General features: G+C 54.0%; 1 protein-coding gene across 1 annotated transcript in view; it reads right to left on the reverse strand.

Moving 5' to 3' along the window:
- Positions 1 to 20,938, reverse strand: part of LOC133351174 (neprilysin-like) — a 47,594-nt gene extending 26,656 nt beyond the window's left edge. Inside the window, exons 1-8 of the mRNA XM_061566184.1 lie at positions 20,462 to 20,938; positions 14,804 to 14,970; positions 13,010 to 13,060; positions 11,410 to 11,571; positions 9,873 to 9,953; positions 6,766 to 6,861; positions 5,587 to 5,705; positions 3,900 to 3,965 (exon numbers count right to left, since the gene is read on the reverse strand). Coding sequence (XP_061422168.1) covers positions 3,900 to 3,965; positions 5,587 to 5,705; positions 6,766 to 6,861; positions 9,873 to 9,953; positions 11,410 to 11,571; positions 13,010 to 13,060; positions 14,804 to 14,960 — 732 coding nt within the window. The 5' untranslated portion in view covers positions 14,961 to 14,970; positions 20,462 to 20,938. The remainder of the gene's footprint in view (positions 1 to 3,899; positions 3,966 to 5,586; positions 5,706 to 6,765; positions 6,862 to 9,872; positions 9,954 to 11,409; positions 11,572 to 13,009; positions 13,061 to 14,803; positions 14,971 to 20,461) is intronic.
- Between the last annotated feature and the right edge of the window lie 486 nt (positions 20,939 to 21,424).

Here is a 21,424-nt window from a genome sequence, read left to right on the forward strand (position 1 = left end):
CAAGCTCCCCCCCTCCCTCCCTGCCGTCAAGAGGCGACGCCAACGCGTTTGAAGTCGGTATAAAAATAACGCGGAGCCATCGCTCTGCTGCTCGTCCTGCTTGAGGCTCAAACGAGCACCGCCCGCTGGGACGCGCCGCTCGGAGGCGGATCTGGAAACTTCCCTGGACACGGGGAGGGGGGGGATAGTGGTTCTGAAATTTCAGGGGTATATTTTGTAGTTGTTAATATGGCCCCATATTGTGCTTATACTGCTCTAAAATTTGTTTTTAAAAAATACTTCTTAGTTCAATGGGATTTACTCGGGGAATAAACTTCTCATAAACTTCCGATGCATTTTGTTTAAAGTTTTGCTGGCTGGCTGCCTGGCTGACGCGCGGCGGTGATGTCGCGCGCACGCCTGCGAGATGACGTCATCCGCGACTCACAGCGTCGAGCCGGCTGCGTGCAGCGTGACGTCACGCCCCCCCACCCCCCACCCGGCCGTGTATGCCGAGCAAACGCGCGGGCAGTGCTCATTAAAGTAACAAAGTCAACGATGCCCCGTGTAGCCTTAGCGGACCGTTGGGGCAAGTGCTGTTAGCGAGTAGCACCCTATGAAGGCCGGCACGACACACGAGGGGGTGGGTGGTCAGTACTCGACCCGGCCACCTTTTATCAACCCCGGTGGCGATGCTTTCACACACCGCACCAGCTACTCATTTGAGGCTGAGTCGACCTAGGGGAGGCCCAGGACCAGCTCAGATAACCGTGACTGGTGTTGGCCGTGAGCGGGAATCGAACTCGGGTGGCCAGGTTCGCGCTAACGGCTACACTACAGCCCCCCACATTAAAGGTCACCCCCCCCACACACATGAATTGCCTCGCTTGCTCTGCTCAATGTCGATACCAGGGCGAGGCTCGGGGTGTCATCGCCACCCTCGACAACCGTGGCGCCTGCGCCAGGGAGCAGCGCGCGGCGAGGTGGCGACGGAGTTGGGATTCGTCGTCTCGTCAGTGACCGCGGGTTGCTGAGCGCAAGGGCGCTCGGAGACGCTCACGACGTCCGCTTGGATCGTAGCGACGGTGTCGGTCGTCGTGTTGAAGGTAGGACGCGTAAACACGTGGCAAGCGGTGGGGGGTGGGGGGGGGGGCCTTGACGTCTCCCACTCAAATCGGCCGCTTCGTCGGAGAAACATCGACCGGGCGACGCAGCACCGCGCCTCCGTCACGAGTGGGGAGCGCAGGGGGGCATCGCAGACGCGAGCCGCAGGCGCGTGAGTGCGTGGCCACGCAAGCCAAACGCCGGAGCAGATGTTCAGACAAAACACACGGAGGCGCAGAGAGATACCGTAGAGACCCACACAGGTGCAGAGAGACACACACAGATACATTGAGACACACACAGATACTTTGAGACCCACACAGATACACTGAGACCCACTTCGAAACATTGAGACACACTTAGAAATATTGAGACACACTTAGATACATAGAGACCCACGTAGCTACATAGAGACATACTTAGATACATTCAGACACACACAGATACATTGAGACCCACACAGATACACTAAGACCCACTTTGAAACATTGAGACACACTTAGAAACATTGAGACACACTTTGATACATTGAAATACAAAGGGACTCATTGAAACGTTTTAAAAACGAGCCAAGAGTAGTAGCCAGGCAACCCACACTACGGACCGCGCAGTGAATCCGCTGTGGTCTACGGCTCCTTCAACGCAGGAGGAGGAAGAGCGACACGACACCAACTCTCTCTCTCTGTCTCTCTGTGCTGAAGCCCTCTCGTCGTGGCAGCAGCAGCAGCAGACATTAGCTTCAACATCACTGCTGCTGCTGCTGCTGCTACCATCACGCGCGAGAGTCGAAGATCACAGCGCAAGCCCAACAGCCCGACACTCCAAGCGGCCAGCGGCTGTCAGCGCGATTGGATTTAGACTCGGGGTGTCTGTTCACAGCCTTGAGTGAAGAGTCGAATTCTAAATCCACCCGGGTGTGGATGACTGTCACAGGCTGCAACTGAAGTCACCCCTCCTCCCTTCGCCCCAAGCCGCCGTGTCGATCACAGAGGCAAGGAGCGATTGTGTCAGGTCGCGGTGAGCGGTGCACAAGTCACCGCTCACCAATAGCCACTCGCCCAACCGCTTATCGGCAATCCGTGAGTCGTAGTTGGGGATGGGGGCGGCTTGACGTGGCCTTCATCCAGCAGTGGATTGACCACGGCTGATGATGATGACGATGGTGACGAACTATATAGATTTTAAATACTTCTTAATTGTTTTTTTTTACCAACGACTAATTCCTGCTGTTGCAGGACCCTCGTGAGAAAGAGCCCAAAGACTCAGTGAAACATTTCTGTATCAATGCAAACACAACTATTATAATATTATTACCATCAAAGTAATGTAATCATGAAACGTGTGTGTGCGTGTTCTCTCCCATCACTGAGTCACATCCACAACACGAGCCGTATTTGCCACGAGCAGTCGCGTAACGAGCATAGTGGGGGGCAGGGGGGGGAAGGCGGTGGGGGGGGGGGGGTGCCCCCCCCCCCACCGTCTCCCCTGGTGGCCAAAGCTACGAGTTGGGACCCCTTCACAACCACCATGGGATTTGTTTCCAGCAACAGGGTCAAAGAGCAACAACACTCATTAAACACGCCGTTTGAATTAATGTTTGCCTGGAAATGCTTTAATTTACGTTTCCACGTTTTTATTTTAATTTAACTAGAGCGGTAACGTTTGGCTTCCGCAAATTGCGCATCGCGTGTTTGTGTCGATGCTGTTGTCTTCATCACAGTGTGACCAGCTGGAACAAGCAGAGCTGTGGTTGGCTACGTTTTGAGAAGACGCAGCGCCCCTACAGCGTTAAATGTTGGAGACCGTGAGCGTGACGATGATGCGATCAGGCAAGAGGAGCCTCGATGTAGAATCGCCTGGGTGAGACCGTGCGAGACAAATCGACTATTGGGGCCCCGCCTGATCGATTGCCGTACCCCCTGAGCTGATGATGTCGTGACTACATCACTGATAATGTAGTTACTACGTCACTGATAATGTAGTTGCTACGCCACTGATAATGTAGTTACTACGCCACTGATAATGTAGTTACTACACCACTGATAATGTAGTTACTACGCCACTGATAATGTAGTTACTACGCCACTGATAATGTAGTTATTACGGCACTGATAATGTAGTTACTACGCCACTGATAATGTAGTTACTACGCCACTGATATTGTAGTTACTACACCACTGATAATGTAGTTACTACGCCACTGATAATGTAGTTACTACGCCACTGATAATGTAGTTACTATACCGCTGATAATGTAGTTACTACGCCACTGATAATGTAGTCACTACGCCACTGATAATATAGTCACTACACCACTGGTAATGTAGTTACTACGCCACTGATAATGTAGTTACTACGCCACTGATAATGTAGTCACTACACCACTGATAATGTAGTTACTACACCACTGATAATGTAGTTACTACGCCACTGATAATGTAGTCACTATACCGCTGATAATGTATTCACTACACCACTGATAATGTATTCACTACGCCACTGATAATGTATTCACTACACCACTGATAATGTATTTACTACACCACTGATAATGTATTCACTACGCCACTGATAATGTAGTCACTACACCACTGATAATGTATTCACTACACCACTGATAATGTATTCACTACACCACTGAAAATGTAGTCACTACGCCACTGATAATGTAGTTACTACGCCACTGTTAATGTAGTTACTATACCACTGATAATATAGTTACTACGCCACTGATAATATAGTTACTACGCCACTGATAATGTAGTTACTACGTCACTGGCCATGAATCGTAAGTGCATTCTGTCCATTCGCCTCACCGTTCTGTAATTGCCGTCACCGTAGTAATAATCCTTGGAGGGGAGGCCAAGCATTGGCTGATCAACCTGGGCAGAGGAACACAGGTGGACGATAAGCCACACACACAACGTGGATTCGTGCAGTCGGAGATATCAGTCGGAGGGACCCGAGTGGACGAGTGTGCGCACCAAGGGCGGTGTCTGCTCGACACGCACAACCACCACAACAAATGCAAAGATCCCCCGTGTAGCCTTAACAAACTGTTGGGGCAAGTGCTGTTAGCGAGTTGCACCCATGAAGGCCGGAACGGCACACGAGGAGGTGGGTGGCCAGCACCACGCTCGGCCGCCTTTGTCTCCCCAGTCGCGATGTTTGCACATCGCACTAGGTACTCATTTAAGGCTGAGTCGACCTAGGGGAGGCTCAGGACCGATTTAGATCATCGTCACCGGTGTTGGCCGTGAGCGGGAATCGAACTCGAGTGGCCGGGTTCGTAGCGCAGCGTGGCGCTAACCCGCCGCTCCACCGCTCCCTCCCCACCACCACCACCACAGTCCTAACCTCTGCACCCCCACAGGACTGTGAGATCACAGAGCGATGTTTGTCTTTGGGAGTCATCCTTAAACACGCCTCGCTGGGAAAACACGGCCCGGGGCCTTTGCTGTGTAACTCCGCTGACACGGCGACCGAGTGTGACCAGCCGCCAGTCCTGCCGAGATCTCCAACGAGGCTTGCGACGCGAGGGGGTTACAGAAGATGATGCAACTTGAACGAGTGGGTACGGTTAACCCCCCCCCCCACTCCTTGGGGGGGGGGGGCGGGGGGCTCAGTGACCCCCAATCGCACCGAAGGGCGGTCACGAGACGGGCCCCATTTTTGTCGATGCCGCAGAATTTTTGCCTTCGCAATGTTCCACGTGGGTACATTGTGTATATACACACACACATGTATACACACATGTATGTAGATATACACACATGTATGTATACACACATGTATGTATACACACATGTATGTATACACGCACACGTATGTAGATATATGTTGAATTTCTTTACTTTATTTAACCAGGAGACGATATATATAGCATCGATTCATGGAACATTCCCTCTTTGTACATTTTATATTTGTATATAGAAAACGACGTTACAATCTAGTGACGATGAGCTATTGATGCACGGCTTCGTATTGACAGCCCCATGCGCGCCCCGTGTTGAACTACCCGCGCCTCCCTGCACGCTGCTGGACACAGATGCAGCGCACGTGTATCGCGATCGTGCGTTGTTCGACGTTTCGGCTAAGGCGCGTGCTGCGGAATTAAACAAAAAAAACTGAACCGTCACCCTGCCGAACCGTGGGGGGAAAAACGCTAGGGGCTGCTCGCTTCGCCTCCTGAACAAGGCTCCCAGCACGTGGGTAGCCGAAACGTCGGACTTCGTGCTGGCGAGAGCGAGAGAGAGCGAGAGAATGAGCGAGAGAGAGAGCGAGCGAGAGAGTGAGCGAGAGAGCGAGAGAGCGAGCGAGCGAGCGAGAGAGCGAGCGAGCGAGTGAGCGAGCGAGCGAGGGCTACATAAAGCCCCGTTTAAAAAAAAATTTTACGAAATGATAAACGAAACAAAGTGCCGAATACACCGAGCATCTTCTTGTTTCCACTGATCGTAAAAAAAAAAGAGAGCGAGCAAGCGGTTGGTGGTGGTGGGCGCTCACGTGGATTACGTGCTTGTTGGAGTCCTCGTCGTCAGGCCCCACGTACATGTCCACGATGACCCTCTTCCAGAAGACGGCGTTCAGCTTGGCGAGGACGTTGTCCAGCCGCCAGTCGCCCCCTGCGGGGCCAGACGCGACCACGACGACAGCCCGAAGCTCGCCGACAATCGCGCAGCGCAAAGTTTGTTGGTAAAAAACTAAAAATGTCATTCGCGTCGGATCATCGTCGCGAGGGTTGCCACCTCGCCACAACACCCACCCACCCTCCTAGCCCCTGTGAGAGGCAGAGCCTCGATAGATGTGGCTGGTTTTCTTTTTTTCTTCTAGAGGCGGATTCCCCCACGAGCAATGCAACTTCACACGAAAGTTTAGTTCGTGTCGGATCGGTCTCTACGAGAGTTACCGTGAGCCCCACGTCACACACGCACGCACGCGCACGCACGCGCAGGTCATTCATTTAGGCTTTGACCAGTGTGGCCGCTTTTCTCTGGGGCGAGTTTCTAATAGCAACAGAACTTTACACTAAAGTCTCATCCATAATGGCTCATCGTTTCGAGAGTTACCGTGACGTCCTTCTCCGCCCTCTGTTATAAACAGGGCCAATGCTGCGTGATTAACGCGTTCGACCCGAGAGGGCTAGAAATCATTTTTAAAAAAACGAAAGCAGCCGGAGTAAACACCCAGCAAACAATCGAGATATTTTCAGCAGCACGGCGACACCGCAGCACCGCGTGCGTGCCAAGGCAGCCCGCCCACCCGCCCCTGCCGGGCAACTGCGGACGAGGGCTTCATCATCGCCCCGTGGGGCTGCTCCTCCGGTGGCGACGACGGCGATTCTGAGGTCTCCGTGAGAGATGTCGCTTGGAGCACGCGGTCTGGTGGGGGGCTCGAGTCTGGGGGGGGGGGGGCTGGAGTCTAAAGGGGGAGCTGGAATCTAGAAGGGGGGGGGGCTGGAGTCTGCGGGGAGGGGGGGGGAATATAGAGGGGGGGGCTGGAGTCTGGAGGGGGGGGCTGAACTGGAGTCTGGGGGGGGGGCTGGAATATAGGGGGGGGGGGCTGAAGTCTGGAGGGGGGGCTGGGGGGCTGGAGTCTCGGGGGCGTCTGGAGTCTGGACGGGGGGGGGGGTGGAGTCTTGGGGGGGGGGGCGGAGTCTAGGGGGGCCCTCTGCCCCGAGTGTACCGTGAGTCGTGGTCCAGTTGTCGTTGGTCACGGGCCAGTCGCCGATCCCGTCCAGGAGATTCAGCAGCGGCTCCGAATCCCTCTCCTCTATGGCAGCTGGGTGTGGAAACAAAGACACGAAGCACGCCACGCCACGCCACGCATACGCAGGGCAATCGGTGAGTGCCGCACACGAAGGTGCCGGAGGACTCACGTCCGCTGCGCAACAACTCCCTCCCACGATTGCTTTTTTTTTTCATCGCCATCTTCATCATCATTGTCAGACACGGTCAAGGAATCCACTGCTGGGTGAAGGGCCACTCACTCCAAGCAGCAGCCGCTGTGGCCGCCGCCGCCACCACCTCTCGCACCGAATTCGTGGCTCCATCTCCTCTCTGGGCGACCCCTCTCTGACCCGTTCCATTCCTTACCTGCCGCTACGATATTATTCTTGGCCGGCGGCCATTGTCATCAACACCATGATCATCATCAGCACCATGATCACCACCATCAGCACCATGAATTTTGTCATCAGCACCATGATCATCATCAGCACCATGATCATCATCATCAGCACCGTCATCATAATCAGCACCATGATCATCAGCACTATGATCACCATCGTCAGCACCATGATTTTTGTCATCAGCACCATGATCATCATCAGCACCATGATCATCATCATCAGCACCGTCATCAAATATAAGTTTTTGCGGGGGACGTCAATTCGCAGTTGCTGACTATGGAGGCCCAATACGCACAGCAGCTAGCGACGAGCGACCACGGGGAGAGAGAGACACGCAAACCCCAAATATACAGCAGCAGGCATCGTCAGGGTCGGGATCGAACTCACGACCTCCTGTATATCAGGCGAGGGAGTTAGCATATCCTAGTCACGGTGGCGCTTGCCGGCACCGTTATATATACAGCAGCAAAACGAGCGTTTACTTTTAGCAGTCGCTTGCTTACTCCAAGCGCCGCGACGCAATCACGGCAAGACGCAGGGGGCAGAATATCTGACGAGAGACGAGGAGGGGAGGACTTGAGGCGTGCCAACGCGATGTAGACAAAGACACGAATCGCTGCGTCGGCGCCCGGCCAGCTCCCGTCCCCGTGACACCAACGGGGCCGCTTCTCACGGCCACGTTCTGGCGCCACCGGCCGCCGCTGTCGTGCAATGCCGACAGATGTCGTCACCACCCAAAGGCGGCTCTACCCGCGTGCACCGGGCAGCAGGGAGGTTTCTCCGATTTGTTTCTGGCTATAGACGAGCTTTGAGCCCGTCCAAGAACGGGTGTATTGCGGTCAATGTGAAACTTGCAAGCGAAAGGCCAAGCGCGACGTAATGTTCATTGCATCCATTCGTGTGCAATCGGTAAGGGCGCTGTGACACAGCTATTTCATTTGGAGTTTATAATCCCGTGCTCATCACGACGTCCTTTTTACTTCGATGTCTCAGCAGCGTTACAGAGATCACGTGACGTGAGGGTTCTGCCTTTGTAGGAGGGTTGTGAGTTGACGCCGAGGAGGGGGGAGGAGGCGCCTTGCCACCCCATGTGGAGTGACGTCAGCCGCTAATTATTGTGAATGGGGGGGCTGTTCGATGTGGAGTGACGTCATCTGCTCATGATCATTAATGGCGGGGGGGGGGGGTGCTACATGTGGAGTGACGTCACCTGCTCATGATTATTAATAAGGGGGGGGGGTCCATGTGGAGGACGTCACCTGTTCATGATTATTAATGAGGGGGGCTGGTCGACTTGGAGTGACGTCACGCGCGGTACACACAGACATTATTGGATAATTATAGTAGTAGATTGTTTATTAGACCAGGTAATGACCATTGGAGCTGTTCACCCGTTGGTGTTCACCCGTTGTTGCTGTTCACCCGTTGTTGCTGTTCACCCGTTGTTGCTGTTCACCCGTTGTTGGTGTTCACCCGTTGTTGGTGTTCACCCGTTGTTGCTGTTCACCCGTTGTTGCTGTTCACCCGTTGTTGCTGTTCACCCGTTGTTGCTGTTCACCCGTTGTTGTTGTTCACCCGTTGTTGCTGTTCACCCGTTGTTGTTGTTCACCCGTTGTTGCTGTTCACCCGTTGTTGCTGTTCACCCGTGCCTGGCTATTTGCTTTAGCAGGCCATCCAGTTAAACTAAAAACCACAAACAAACAATTTGTCTTTTTTCACCAGGTAAGGGCCTCACTGAACGTCGACGTAGCTCTTTCTCAGCAGCGAGCTGCCCACCACAAACGACAGCTCAACGAAGTGGCTTCACACGTGGACATTGACAGCAGGCAATTCTCTCCGACGTAAATCTGTATTCCGATTCTGTTTCGTCCTGAACTTTGCTGCGTTGGAGAGGAAACATTGCCGCGTGCGTGCGCGCGCGTCTATTGGATCGTGTCCACGCGCTGCGCCGCGCGGATGCGTAGGCACGAATTCTGGCGTAAATATTCCGATGTCTGGAAGCAGTCGTTAGAGGCCATTATTGTCCGATAAACATCATTAAACTTCCCGAAGCGCCTTCCAAAGCATCGTAAAAGAATTATGGTATTTTTTTTTATTCTGGCAGCTTCGAGGAAAGCGCCTGCACAATACGAACCCCGGCACACGTATTTCCGTGCGCGAGGATATTTCGAACGATGGCATCATCATCATCACGCGAGGAAGAACCAGGCGTGCACACGCATGGATTCTTGTCTCGCCCTTTCCAAACACGCGTTTCGGCTCCACAGGATTGACGGGTATTTGGCGATAATGACGCCAAGTTGCTGAGTCGCAAGGCTAGATGACGCCATAGCCTGCGCGTGTGACGTCATCGCCCTGGCTGAAAATCCTTTCGCATAATCGCTGGAGGTTTTTTTTATCGTCCAAGTTTTTGAGCAACCCTGAAATTAATTTGTCCGGTACTCTCTCATGGGGTAAACGTCTAACAGCAACACAACTGAAACCGAAATGTCATTTAAATTGCATCATCTTGACGAGAGTTATCATGAGCCCCATGTTGCAGAGAGCATGGACAGATGGATGGACGGACAGGTGGATGGAGAGACGGACAGAGCTGATGTAATAATCTCAGCTCAAGTTGGACTCTGTCAAACGGTCAACCTTGAGTCTCTAAACCACTTACATTCGTTTATGCAGGATCTGTACAGCCGTTTGGCTTTCCTGATGGCTTCACGGTTGCCCGTGTCCGGCCTTTCGAGGACATCTGAAAACAGAACAACACAAGCGTGGGTCAAATCATAACTCCGCAACGAGCGTTCCATAGCGAGTGTTCCGTTGTGAGTGCTCCGTAGCGAGTTATCCATAGAAAGCTTTCCATAGCAAGCGTTCCACAGCGAGAATTTCCTAACGAGCGTTCCGTAGAGAGCGTTCTGTTGCGAGCATTCCGTAACGAGCGTTTCGCAGCGAGCGTTTTGTAATGAGCGTTTCGCAGCGAGCGTTCCGTAATGAGCGTTTCGCAGCGAGCGTTCCCTAGCGAGTGTTCCGTAGCGAGCGTTACGCAGCGGACAACCCACAGTCAGAGTTCGATTGTGAGCCGGGTGAAGGGTGGCACAAACCAGTGCTCAATTTCAGCCGAGTCTGTCCGAGCTGGCGAACCGGATAACAGTGATAACGATGATAGTGTACCCGGCACACCACGTCCAGTATATGTCCATGGCTACAACGAGCGGCGAACGGGCCCCGTGACGTCACGCGCCTCGCGGCCCCGGGCTGCTCAGCGGAGAGTGAGCGCCTCACAATCGTGAAGCTCCAAAGGTTAAACTCCCGGTTGGGGAGCTAACTCAGCCCGTCATCCCTCCGGGGTCGATACAATGAGCGACACTCAGCAGCAGGGAAAGCCAAGAGCGGTTGTCCTCTGGATCGACTCAGCAATAGAATTTGTATTAGCCTGGAGGAGGAATCCCATGAGCTATGACGCTCTCTTTTTCACAGATGGCAGGCCAGCGAGTTACGTGATGCAACGGGAATGTGGAATCACGTAGGTAAAAATTAAAATTAATAAAATATAAAATAAATAAAATAAAAATAAAAATCACGACGTTTCGGAGGCAACACAAGCTAAGAATATGAATCCTTGCAGTCACGAAAGCTAGGGAATGTGGAATTTCCACCACTGGGCTACAAGGGATGTCACCGGGTGACAAGCTACCAAAGAATCCTTCTTGATGGCTCGCTTGCGCCGGAGGACGCCGCAGTGGTGAGATGTCAACTACCTCGCCTGGTATACAGGAGATCGTGGGTTCGATCCCGACCCTGACGCCTGCTGTATATTTGGAGTTTGCAGTGTCTTTCTCTCCATGGCGACATGTTAGCTACCTCGCCTGGTATACAGGTCGTGGGTTCGATCCCAACCCTGACGCCTGTTGTATGTTTGGAGTTTGCAGCGTTTCTCTCCGCCATGGTTACGTGCAATTTCCCCCGCGTCCTCTGGGTTGGAAATCCGTATTTAGAATCAACACGCGTTCAAAGTATGTGGCTGCGATACATTCCCACACGTGATGAGCCACTTCGTTGAGCTGTCATTTGTGACGGCCAGGCTGCTTCTGAAAAAGAGCTACACAGTTCAGTGGGTGTTACCTGGTAAGATACAAAAATATATACGTTTAATTTTAAAGGTCGCTACGATTTGTTGAGATCACGGCCCGGCTCGACTGTTTGACCTTTGAGCACGACCTCCATGTCGTCCCGCAGCATGTCGAAGGTGCTGTAGTAGGAGCTGCGCTCAGGGATCACGTGCTTCTTGAGCCAGCCGCCGCACGCGAAGCCGTAGAAGTCCTGGCACGGGTCCACGCTGGAGTCCATGCCGTCCAGGATGCGCGCCGCTGAACTCCCCCCACGCGACACGGGCGAGCGAGGGAGTGGACGAGCGATGGAGCGAGTGGACGAGTGAGGGAGTGGACGAGCGATGGAGCGAGCGAGAGATAGGGCGAGTGATAGAGCAGGCGGGCGAGTGAGCGATGGGGCGGGCGAGTGAGGGAGTGGGCGAGCGATGGAGCAAGCGAGTGAGGGAGTGGACGAGCGATGGAGCAAGCGAGCGAGCGAGAGATAGGGCGAGTGATGGAGCAGGCGTGCGAGTGAGCGATAGGGCGGGCGAGTGAGGGAGTGAGATTAAGCAACTGACAAAAAAAACTACGAAACTGGGATAGTTCACGTCCCGGGAAGATTTTGCGATCTCCCAGGACAGCAGCTGACTTCACAACAATAGCAGTGTCCCGGGAGAACCAGGAGAGGTGGCAACCCGACTGATATTCCGGCACCTCAACGCTCCGTCGCGTGGCGTGACATTGACGGGGTCATCAGGAGACGATTCTGGTGGTGGCCTTGCTGCGCGTGGCCTTGTCAGGAAGCCACTGGAGCTTGTGCACGTTTAAACCATCATCAAGATTGAAAACTCATTTGTCCAGAACGATGTTGTTGTCCTTCCCTCGCACCTCCGATTAGCACGTTTGGTTATACGTACGGTGCGAAAGAAGTTCAACGTACGTACAAATCCAACGCTGTTTGCGAGGCTCCCTTCTCGCGGGTATCGAGGAGGTGCAATGCCCGGGCCTCTACCAGGAGATTGCCGTCAAGCAAAGTGTGGACTGATCTCCTGTCCCCTCTGTACGAGATAGAGTGTTGTCCCCTCGCATTTGTGGGTTTCTCCCGGTGCTCCGGTTTCCTCCCGACATACATAGTGATAGTAAACACCACTCATCACTGATCGGCTGAAAACGTCTTACAAATATCAACCCAATGTAGCAGCAGCAGCAGGACCACTGCTGAATAAAGAGTCATATTACTCAGCGTGGCTGCACGAATTGGCTGAAAGCAACTTATATATAGAGAACTGCAGATCAAGTGTTGGTAGTGCAGGCTCACCGCCTGGTTGCAGCCTTCCAGCTAGGTCTGCGGTTCCTACTCAGCGAATGTGAGATACGATTTCCATTAACGACGACGCTATATATATAAAAACTTAATAATTATATTGCGGGAGAAAGAAAACGTGTTTTTTGATTTGCTATTCTAATTTGGTTTCCGTTTCGGATACCTCGACCTTGTATCGTCGGGTCAAAATCCCCTCGATATCTGATTCCATTAGCGGTACAGTCTATAATGTACTGCAGTATATACGCTACTGTCGTCGGTGTCTGCATCACCGGCCCATGCTGCCCGCGCGCCGACCGGCGGTCAGCGGTCGTGCGAGAGGAGGTGGCGACGTGGGGAAGGAAGGTTTTGTACGGCGGAAGCGATGGAGCGGCGGTGGCGGCGGATACTCACAGGCCGCGATGCACTCGGGAGTGATGCACACATTCCAAGACGCCCTCTTCTCTGTGGGGGAAAACATTCACCAGGTCACCAGGTCAGCAGTCACCAGGTCACCAGGTCGCCAAGTCACTAAGTCACCAGGCCACTAGGTCACCGGGTCACCAGGTCACCACGTCACCAGATCAACAGGTCACCAGGTCACCGGGTTACCAGGTCACCAAGTCACCTGGTCACAGGTCACCAGGTCACCGGGTCACCAAGTCACCAGGTCACCACATCACCAGGTCACCAGGTCAGCAGGTCACCGGGTCACAGGGTCACCAGGTCACAGGTCACCAGGTCACCAAGTCACCAGGTCACAGGTCACCGGGTCACCAGGTCACGAGGTCACCGGTCACCGGGTCACCAGGGCACCAAGTCACCGGGTCACCGGGTCACCTGGTCACCAGGATAAACACAGTGAGTGACGGACTCTGGCACATGGCTGCCTGCCAGTCCGCGTGCCCCCCTCTCCTGTTGCCGTCAACGCAACTCCCTCTGGCATCTTCACACTGAAACACTCCTCCACTCGGGCGCACTCATTCCAGCACACTCCTTCACACTGAAACACTTCTTTCACACCATCGATCGCGGCAACACTCCCATCGTTCCCAACGATACTCAATCCCACCGCGACACTCCATCACTCGCGCGAACAGGTGCACTCCTTCACTTCCGCGGCAAACACTCCCATTACTGTCACGACAAACACTCTCTGTCCTCACTGTTGCGACAAACACTCCCACATCCTCACTGTCACGACAAACACTCCCCCATAATCACTATTGCGACAAACGCCCCCCCGTCCTCACTGTCACGACAAACACTCCCCCATCCTCGCTGTCGCGACAAACACTCCCCCATCATCACTGTGGCGACAAACACTCCCCCATCATCACCGTCACAACAAACACTCCTCCATCATCACCGTCACAACAAACACTCCCCCATCATCACCGTCACAACAAACACTCCGCTATCATCACTGTCACGACAAATACTCCCCCGCCGTCCTCACTGTCACGACAAACACTCCCCCATCCTCACTGTCGCGACAAACACTCCCATCACTGTCGCGACAAACACTCCCCCATCATCACTGTCACGGACACAAACATTCCCCCATCCTCACTGTCGCGACAAAAACACTCCCCCATCCTCACTGTCGCGACAAAAACACTCCCCCATCATCACTGTCGCGACCAACACTCCCCCATCCTCACCGTCGCGACAAAAACACTCCCCCATCATCACTGTCACAACAAACACTCCCCCATCCTCACCGTCGCGACAAAAACACTCCCCCATCATCACTGTCACGGACACAAACACTCCCCCATCCTCACTGTCGGGACAAAAACACTCCCCCATCCTCACTGTCGCGACAAAAACACTCCCCCGTCATCACTGTCGCGACAAACACTCCCCCATCATCACTGTCGCGACCAACACTCCCCCATCCTCACCGTCGCGACAAAAACACTCCCCCATCATCACTGTCACAACAAACACTCCCCCATCCTCACCGTCGCGACAAAAACACTCCCCCATCATCACTGTCACGGACACAAACACTCCCCCATCCCCACTGTCGCGACAAAAACACTCCCCCATCATCACCGTCGCGACAAACTCCCCCATCCTTACTGTCGCGACAAACACTCCTCCATCCTCACTGTCGCGACAAACACTCCCATCACTGTCGCGACAAACACTCCCCCTTCATCACCGTCGCGACAAAAACACTCCCCCGTCGTCATCGCGCACCTCGCTCGGCCACGTAGAGCACGGCGAGCACCACCACGGCGCACGTGAGGGCGCACAGCAGGAGCGCCGCGCCGAGTCGCAGCGGCGCCGACAGCCGCTGGCGCCGCGGCTTCGTCTGCTTCTCCACGATGTCCATTTGGCTTTCCGACTTCGCCATGACACGCGATCTGGGACCACGCGGACACAACGCTCTTTCAACTTCACATGGCGGCGGCGGCGGGGAGGTGGGGGGGTACACGCGCCGCGGAGGACGTACACCGTGCAGACGGAGCGCCACGGTGGCTAGGAGATGTTGACTCCCTCGCCTGTATCACACGAGAGAAAGAATACAGCGATTCAATACAAACACACTGCAGCCTCTTGGCTGAAACAATTCACAGAAACATTTAGGAGCGGTTGGTTGCGGGCTCCCAGCCACGTGCACTCAGCACAGGGCAGCGGGGGGGGGGGGGGGCTGAGCGCTCCGTGCAACAGCCCAGGTACGATGGGCGCCGCGGTGGCGATTAGGATGTTGACTACCTCGCCTGGTGTGCAGGAGGTCGTGGGTTCGATCCAGATCCTGACGCCTGCTGTTGTATATTTTGAGTTTGCGTCTCTCTCTCTCATCATCATCACGGTGGCTAGGAGATGTTAACTCCCTCGCCTGGTGTGCAGGAGGGCGTGGGTTCGATCCAGACCCTGACGCCTGCTGCTGTATATTTGGAGTTTGCGTCTCTCTCTCCACGTCGTTGCTTGGATTTTCTCCGGGTCATCCGGTTTTCCCCCCTCCACATTTACAATCAACATGACGAGTTTAGAGTCATTTTGGCTGCTATACAAATGTCCACGCGATGAGCCAACTTCGTTGAGCTATCATTTGTGATAGCGAGGTCGCTTCTGAAAAAAGAACGACATGGCAGCTCAGTGGGCCTTTCCTGCTGCTAAAATAAAAAATAGTTTAAAAATAATTGAGTTTCACTGGAGAAATGGAATCGGCAGAATATGCGAAACCGGCCCCACGTGCGTAGTAACTCCGAGGCGTTTTCTCGTCGTGAGACCACGTGGGGATGGGCGATTGCCTGGGGAAGCCTTCATCCAGTAGTGGATAGATCATGGCTGATGATGATGATAATGATTCAATGCGTATATCTGGAGCGTAATTCTGAATTCGATGTTGAAGCAAATATTTGTGTCGCCTGGCGGTAGAGCTCGAGGGATCAGGATGAGGGAGTCTCGGCAGAGACACTGACCCGAGACGCCGCGACGACACGAGCACAGCGCGTACGGCGATCCAGCAAGTCGGAGCCGAAACAACGACACGTTCGAGAAGAACAAAACACACGCCTGGGATACAAACACTCGCCTGGGATACAGACACCCGCCTGGGATACAAACACACTCCTGGGATAAAGACACCCGCCTGGGATACAAACACACGCTCAGAAGGACGAGAGAGAGAGGGAACACAAAAGACACAAAAGTCCAAGTCTCAAGTTGGTTTCTTGTGACCGGCTCTGAACACAGGGACCAGGATGCAGTCTCATCTGCAAGAGTGCCCTGGGGGCATCATGGGTCTGCTGCCAGTCGATGCCTGCTGCCAGTCGATGCCTGCTGCTGCTGCTGCCTGCTGCTGCTCTGCGTGTGCGTGGCGTAATCCCACAATTGGCCGCCCTTGCGCATGACGCCAGGGGATCTTCATCGCCCCGTGTGAGTTCATCAGACGGCGCGTAGTAGCTCTCGTCGTAGTGGTAGGTTTGTGGTTGATACACATCGCGGTATTAAACAGGGCGGCCGCTAGATTCGAACCGCGAACTTCTGCAGCAACAACAACAACGACAGGCGGAGCGTCACCAGCCCAAGGATCAACAGCAGAGCGACACAACCTGGCCTCGAATCCAGCCGGGTGTGCTCTGGTCGCCGGCAATGGAAAATAAATCCACACCCGACACGTCACGAGCAGTATCTCTCTCTCTCTTGATCTCTCGCTCGATCTCTCTCGATCTCTCTGTCTCGCAGCTGTGGCGACGAGCAGCCACGCGCCTCCTGCGTGCCCCACTTCACCAGCCCACCCGGTGGATGTGCAGAGAGACCCCCCCCCCCTAAGTCCTGGTCACAACCGAAGCGAGGGCGACAACGGCGGCGAACCCGCGCGCGCCTCGGCGGCAGGGCGCTCGGGGGGCAGCTGGACGCGCCACGTGGACAACGTCAATATTCACAGGGAGCAGGAGGCGTCTTTTAAACAACAGCAAACACAGCCGCCACGGAAGCCAGGTGCGAGCCGCATGGGAATTCGAGTGGCAGACGTGCGCTTCCAGGGCGCGTCGAGCCAAAGGACATGTCCAGTATAACTTGATTTCTTCCAAACAGCAACTTGGTGTTTTATCCGGGAGTAGGCCGCGCCGAGTTGCTTCAAGCGCCAGGAGTCCCCTTCCTGCCACATCGTGTGTGCCTGTTTAATTGTCTGCGATGTTTTCAGATAATTAGTATTTGTACTCGCGTGGTGCGGTAACCACAGCCTGCTCGCTCGCTCTCTCTCCCTCTCTGTGCGCTGCGCTGTTTGGTCGTGCCGCGTGCTGCCCACACGATGTCCGACGTTCCGTGCCGCGTGCTTGAGAGCGCGTTCGGTTCCCGACACGCGGCACCAACACGCGCAGTCTCAATCCACTGCTGGATGAGGGCCTCCTCGTGTGGGCGTTATCTCACACACTTCACCACGCTGGGTGAGTGACACACTTCACCACGCTGGGTGTGTGACACACTTCACCACGCTGGTTGGTCAGTGCAGGTTTGTGAAGTTGTGGAAGCATGGTTGTCTTGCAGGCTTTTAATTACAATGATTTATACTCGCACTTTATTGTAGTAATTTGGTGAACAACCACTTATAAACTCATTCTTGACCACTCATCACACGAGTCGATATGCATTATGATAACATACCCACTCTACACCTCCTTCCCCACGCATCTCTGACCATTCACATTCACGACATAGCCATTGGTCACGTCCCATCAGCTCCGCGGCCTTCCCTTCTGCGTGTTATTGTTGTACGTTCAGCAGCAGTGGTTCGTTTAACAACGAGCAGCACTCTGGGCCGATTCACACTATCAGCGTCTCAGCGACACAGCCATGCCTGGCTCTTGTACGGACGTACGATGTCGTTCTCTTATTTTCTCCCCAAAGCATCCTCGATGGCACCTGGCGCCAAAACACAACGACGAACCCGCGCCCCGCTCGTTGTCACCGCTGATTGCGCATTCCACGTGCAGAGCGAGCTCTCGCACGGCCAGGCAAGTCACGTGGCGACTTCCACGTGGGGTTCAAACTCCGCGTGCTCGCTGCCTACGGAGGTAGCGAGCACGCGGACACAGCCACCGCGTCCGTCTGACACGTGTCGTCAGCCTCTGTCGGTCCATCCACTGCTGGATGGGAGGGCGCTCCTGACGTCATTCGTCGAGGTTGTTTGTGTGACCATACTTCACCACGCCGGTGGAGGCAGGCAGGTGTGGGTGGCGCAGGGCCGACTGGTCAAGATTTCACTCGTCATCGATGACAGCCGTGGCAGGGAATCGAACTTAGGCTGCTGGGTCCATAGCGCGGTGCGCTAACCACCGTTCGCCCGACACGCACTTATACATACAATCACGGGTGCTGAGCCCAAAACGTCAGGCGGTCAGTAACAAACGGCACCTTTGAATTGTTTATGAATACGTACGCTTACAACGCAGTCGGTACAACATTCAGGCTCGGCGCACATTCATCCTTTAAACTGAACAGTATGATCAATATGACAATTATATAGATTCTCACAACCATTCGTTGAACTTTTTTTAAATCACGATACACTTGCACGTACACCAGCGTCAGCACGCATGCATCGCCGATACAGATGGACGTTTGGATGTGACACTTGGTCGATGACGCTGCCGATTGTGTTTCCTACAACGAAGGATTATTGGCCACGAAGTGATTGCCGTGGGCAGGAAGGAAATCCAAACAAACCGAGAGAAGTGCTGCAGCACAGACAGACGCTGCGAGAGAGAAAGAGAGGGAGGGGAAGTCGGCGTAGAGGACACACACACACTCGAGCGAGCGAACGAGCGTGCTCTCTGATATCAGTTGAACACGTTTTGGGGCTTTAGCGACCGATAGTGTTCATAATAAAGGTGGTTGGGTTAGATGGCGTAAGTATACATGTTGTGTTGTATCCCTCCACCACCCGACACAGACAATTAGTGAGGGATTTGTCATGTCAACAAAACGCCAATCAGTTTACTACTTCAGCCCATCGGTGTGTTGGAGAGTAAATCCACAACATTTACTATTTGAGTAGTAAGTACGACGTTTCGCTGGTGATGACATCCAGCATCATCGGGCGATTTGCCAGAATATCGTCCGAACTAAAAACGAAAATGCTCGCGGGTGAGGAGTCAGGAGCCCGTGAAGGGCTGGACGGCCACCTCGGGACGACCACCACGACCACCACGACCACCACCACAACCACCACAACCACTACGACCACCACTACTACCACAACCACAATGACCACAACCACCACGACCGCCACGACCACCACCACGACCACCACGACCACCACCACCACGACCACCACCACAACCACCACGACCACCACAACCACCACAACTACCACGACCACCACAACCACCACGACCACCACAACCACCACAACTACCACGACTACCACAACCACCACGACCACCACAACCACCACGACCACCACAACTACCACGACCACCACAACCACCACGACCACCACAACCACCACAACTACCACGACTACCACAACCACCACGACCACCACAACCACCACGACCATCACGACCACCACGACCACCACTACCACCACCTCCACCACGACCACCACGATCACCACCACAACCACCACCACCACAACGACCACGACCACCACGACCACCACGACCACCACAACCACCACAACCACCACGACCACCACAACCACCACGCTCGGGAGACGGGGCGATGGTGACATCGGCTCCGGTGCAGATCGCCTGCGGTTGGGCGGATCGCTCATCTACGTGGCGGGATCTGCGAGCGGCGGCGGCTCGCAGAGGCCTTCGTCCAGCAGTGGATGGAGCATAGCTGCTGCTGCTGCTGCTGATGGAGTGTCTAGTTGCTCACGAGATGATGATGGTGTGTCTAGTCGCTCACGAGATGATGATGATGATGGAGTGTCTAGTTGCTCACGAGATGATGATGGTGTGTCTAGTCGCTCACGAGATGATGATGATGATGATGGAGTGTCTAGTTGCTCACGAGATGATGATGGTGTGTCTAGTCGCTCACGAGATGATGATGATGATGGAGTGTCTAGTTGCTCACGAGATGATGATGGTGTGTCTAGTCGCTCACGAGATGATGATGGAGTGTCTAGTCGCTCACGAGATGATGATGGTGTGTCTAGTCGCTCACGAGATGATGATGATGATTGAGTGTCTAGTCGCTCACGAGATGATGATGGTGTGTCTAGTCGCTCACGAGATGATGATGATGATGATGATGGAGTGTCTAGTCGCTCACGAGATGATGGTGTGTCTAGTCGCTCACGAGATGATGATGATGGAGTGTCTAGTCGCTCACGAGATGATGATGGAGTGTCTAGTCGCTCACGAGATGACGATGGTGACAGCGAGCAGCACTTACCAGAACATGTTGCTGGATTCTCTGATGTCCCGTGACATCATCGCAGGCGGGGGCTTGGTCCGTCAAGCGAATGAGGCCGTCGTTCCGACTGAAGGTCAGCAACTTCGCTTGAAATTCACTACCGAGCCTGTGGTCCTAAATTATAATAATAATTAAATGTCATTTAATAATTATTATAATTATTATAAAAAAGACTGAAGCAGCCAACGCTTCTATAATTTCATGAAATATCCTCCAAAAATGATAAAAATCTTCAGAATAAGCAATCGGCGAAATAAACGATCAGAACAGTTCAACTATATGTAAATATATTATTGGGGTGGTAAAAAACTAAATATATAACCGGTTGTTAATGAACGCAAAGCGGCGGGGAACAATTTGCCGAGTGGGATTTTGCGAGCGGAGCAATCGGTCGCAGGGAGCGCGGGGCCTGGATGGGAGCCGTGGGCGCCTCTCTGCGACTCGGCAGCGAAATGTGAAGAACACCGCCGGCTCGCTCGCCTCCCCTCCCTCCCTCCTCCCTCCCTGCCTCCACGTATACCCCCACCCAACGGGCACTCCACCTCCTCCCTTGGCCTCCCATCATCATCATACCAATCATCATCACCACCACCATACTCCCTCCCTCCCCTTCTTCTCCCCTCCCCTCCTTCCCTCCCTCCACCGGGACAATGCTCTTCCTCACATGGCGGTCTCCCATCACCACCACCACGCCATAATCATAGCAATCATCATCACCACCACCACCACCACGCCATAATCATCATAGCAATCATCATCATCACCACCACCACCACGCCATAATCATCATAGCAATCATCATCACCACCACCACAGTCCCTCCCTCCCTACATGTTCCTGCCTCAAGCTCTCACTACCACCAACACGATCATCGTAATTACCATCATGATCATCATCATTGTCACCTTACCAATCGAACAACAACTGCCGTTCGCTACGATG

The sequence above is a fragment of the Lethenteron reissneri genome, chromosome 36 (genome assembly GCF_015708825.2).
Source record: "Lethenteron reissneri isolate LAM-NWPU_2019-01 chromosome 36, ASM1570882v1, whole genome shotgun sequence".
NCBI classification, from domain to species: Eukaryota; Metazoa; Chordata; class Hyperoartia; order Petromyzontiformes; family Petromyzontidae; genus Lethenteron; species Lethenteron reissneri.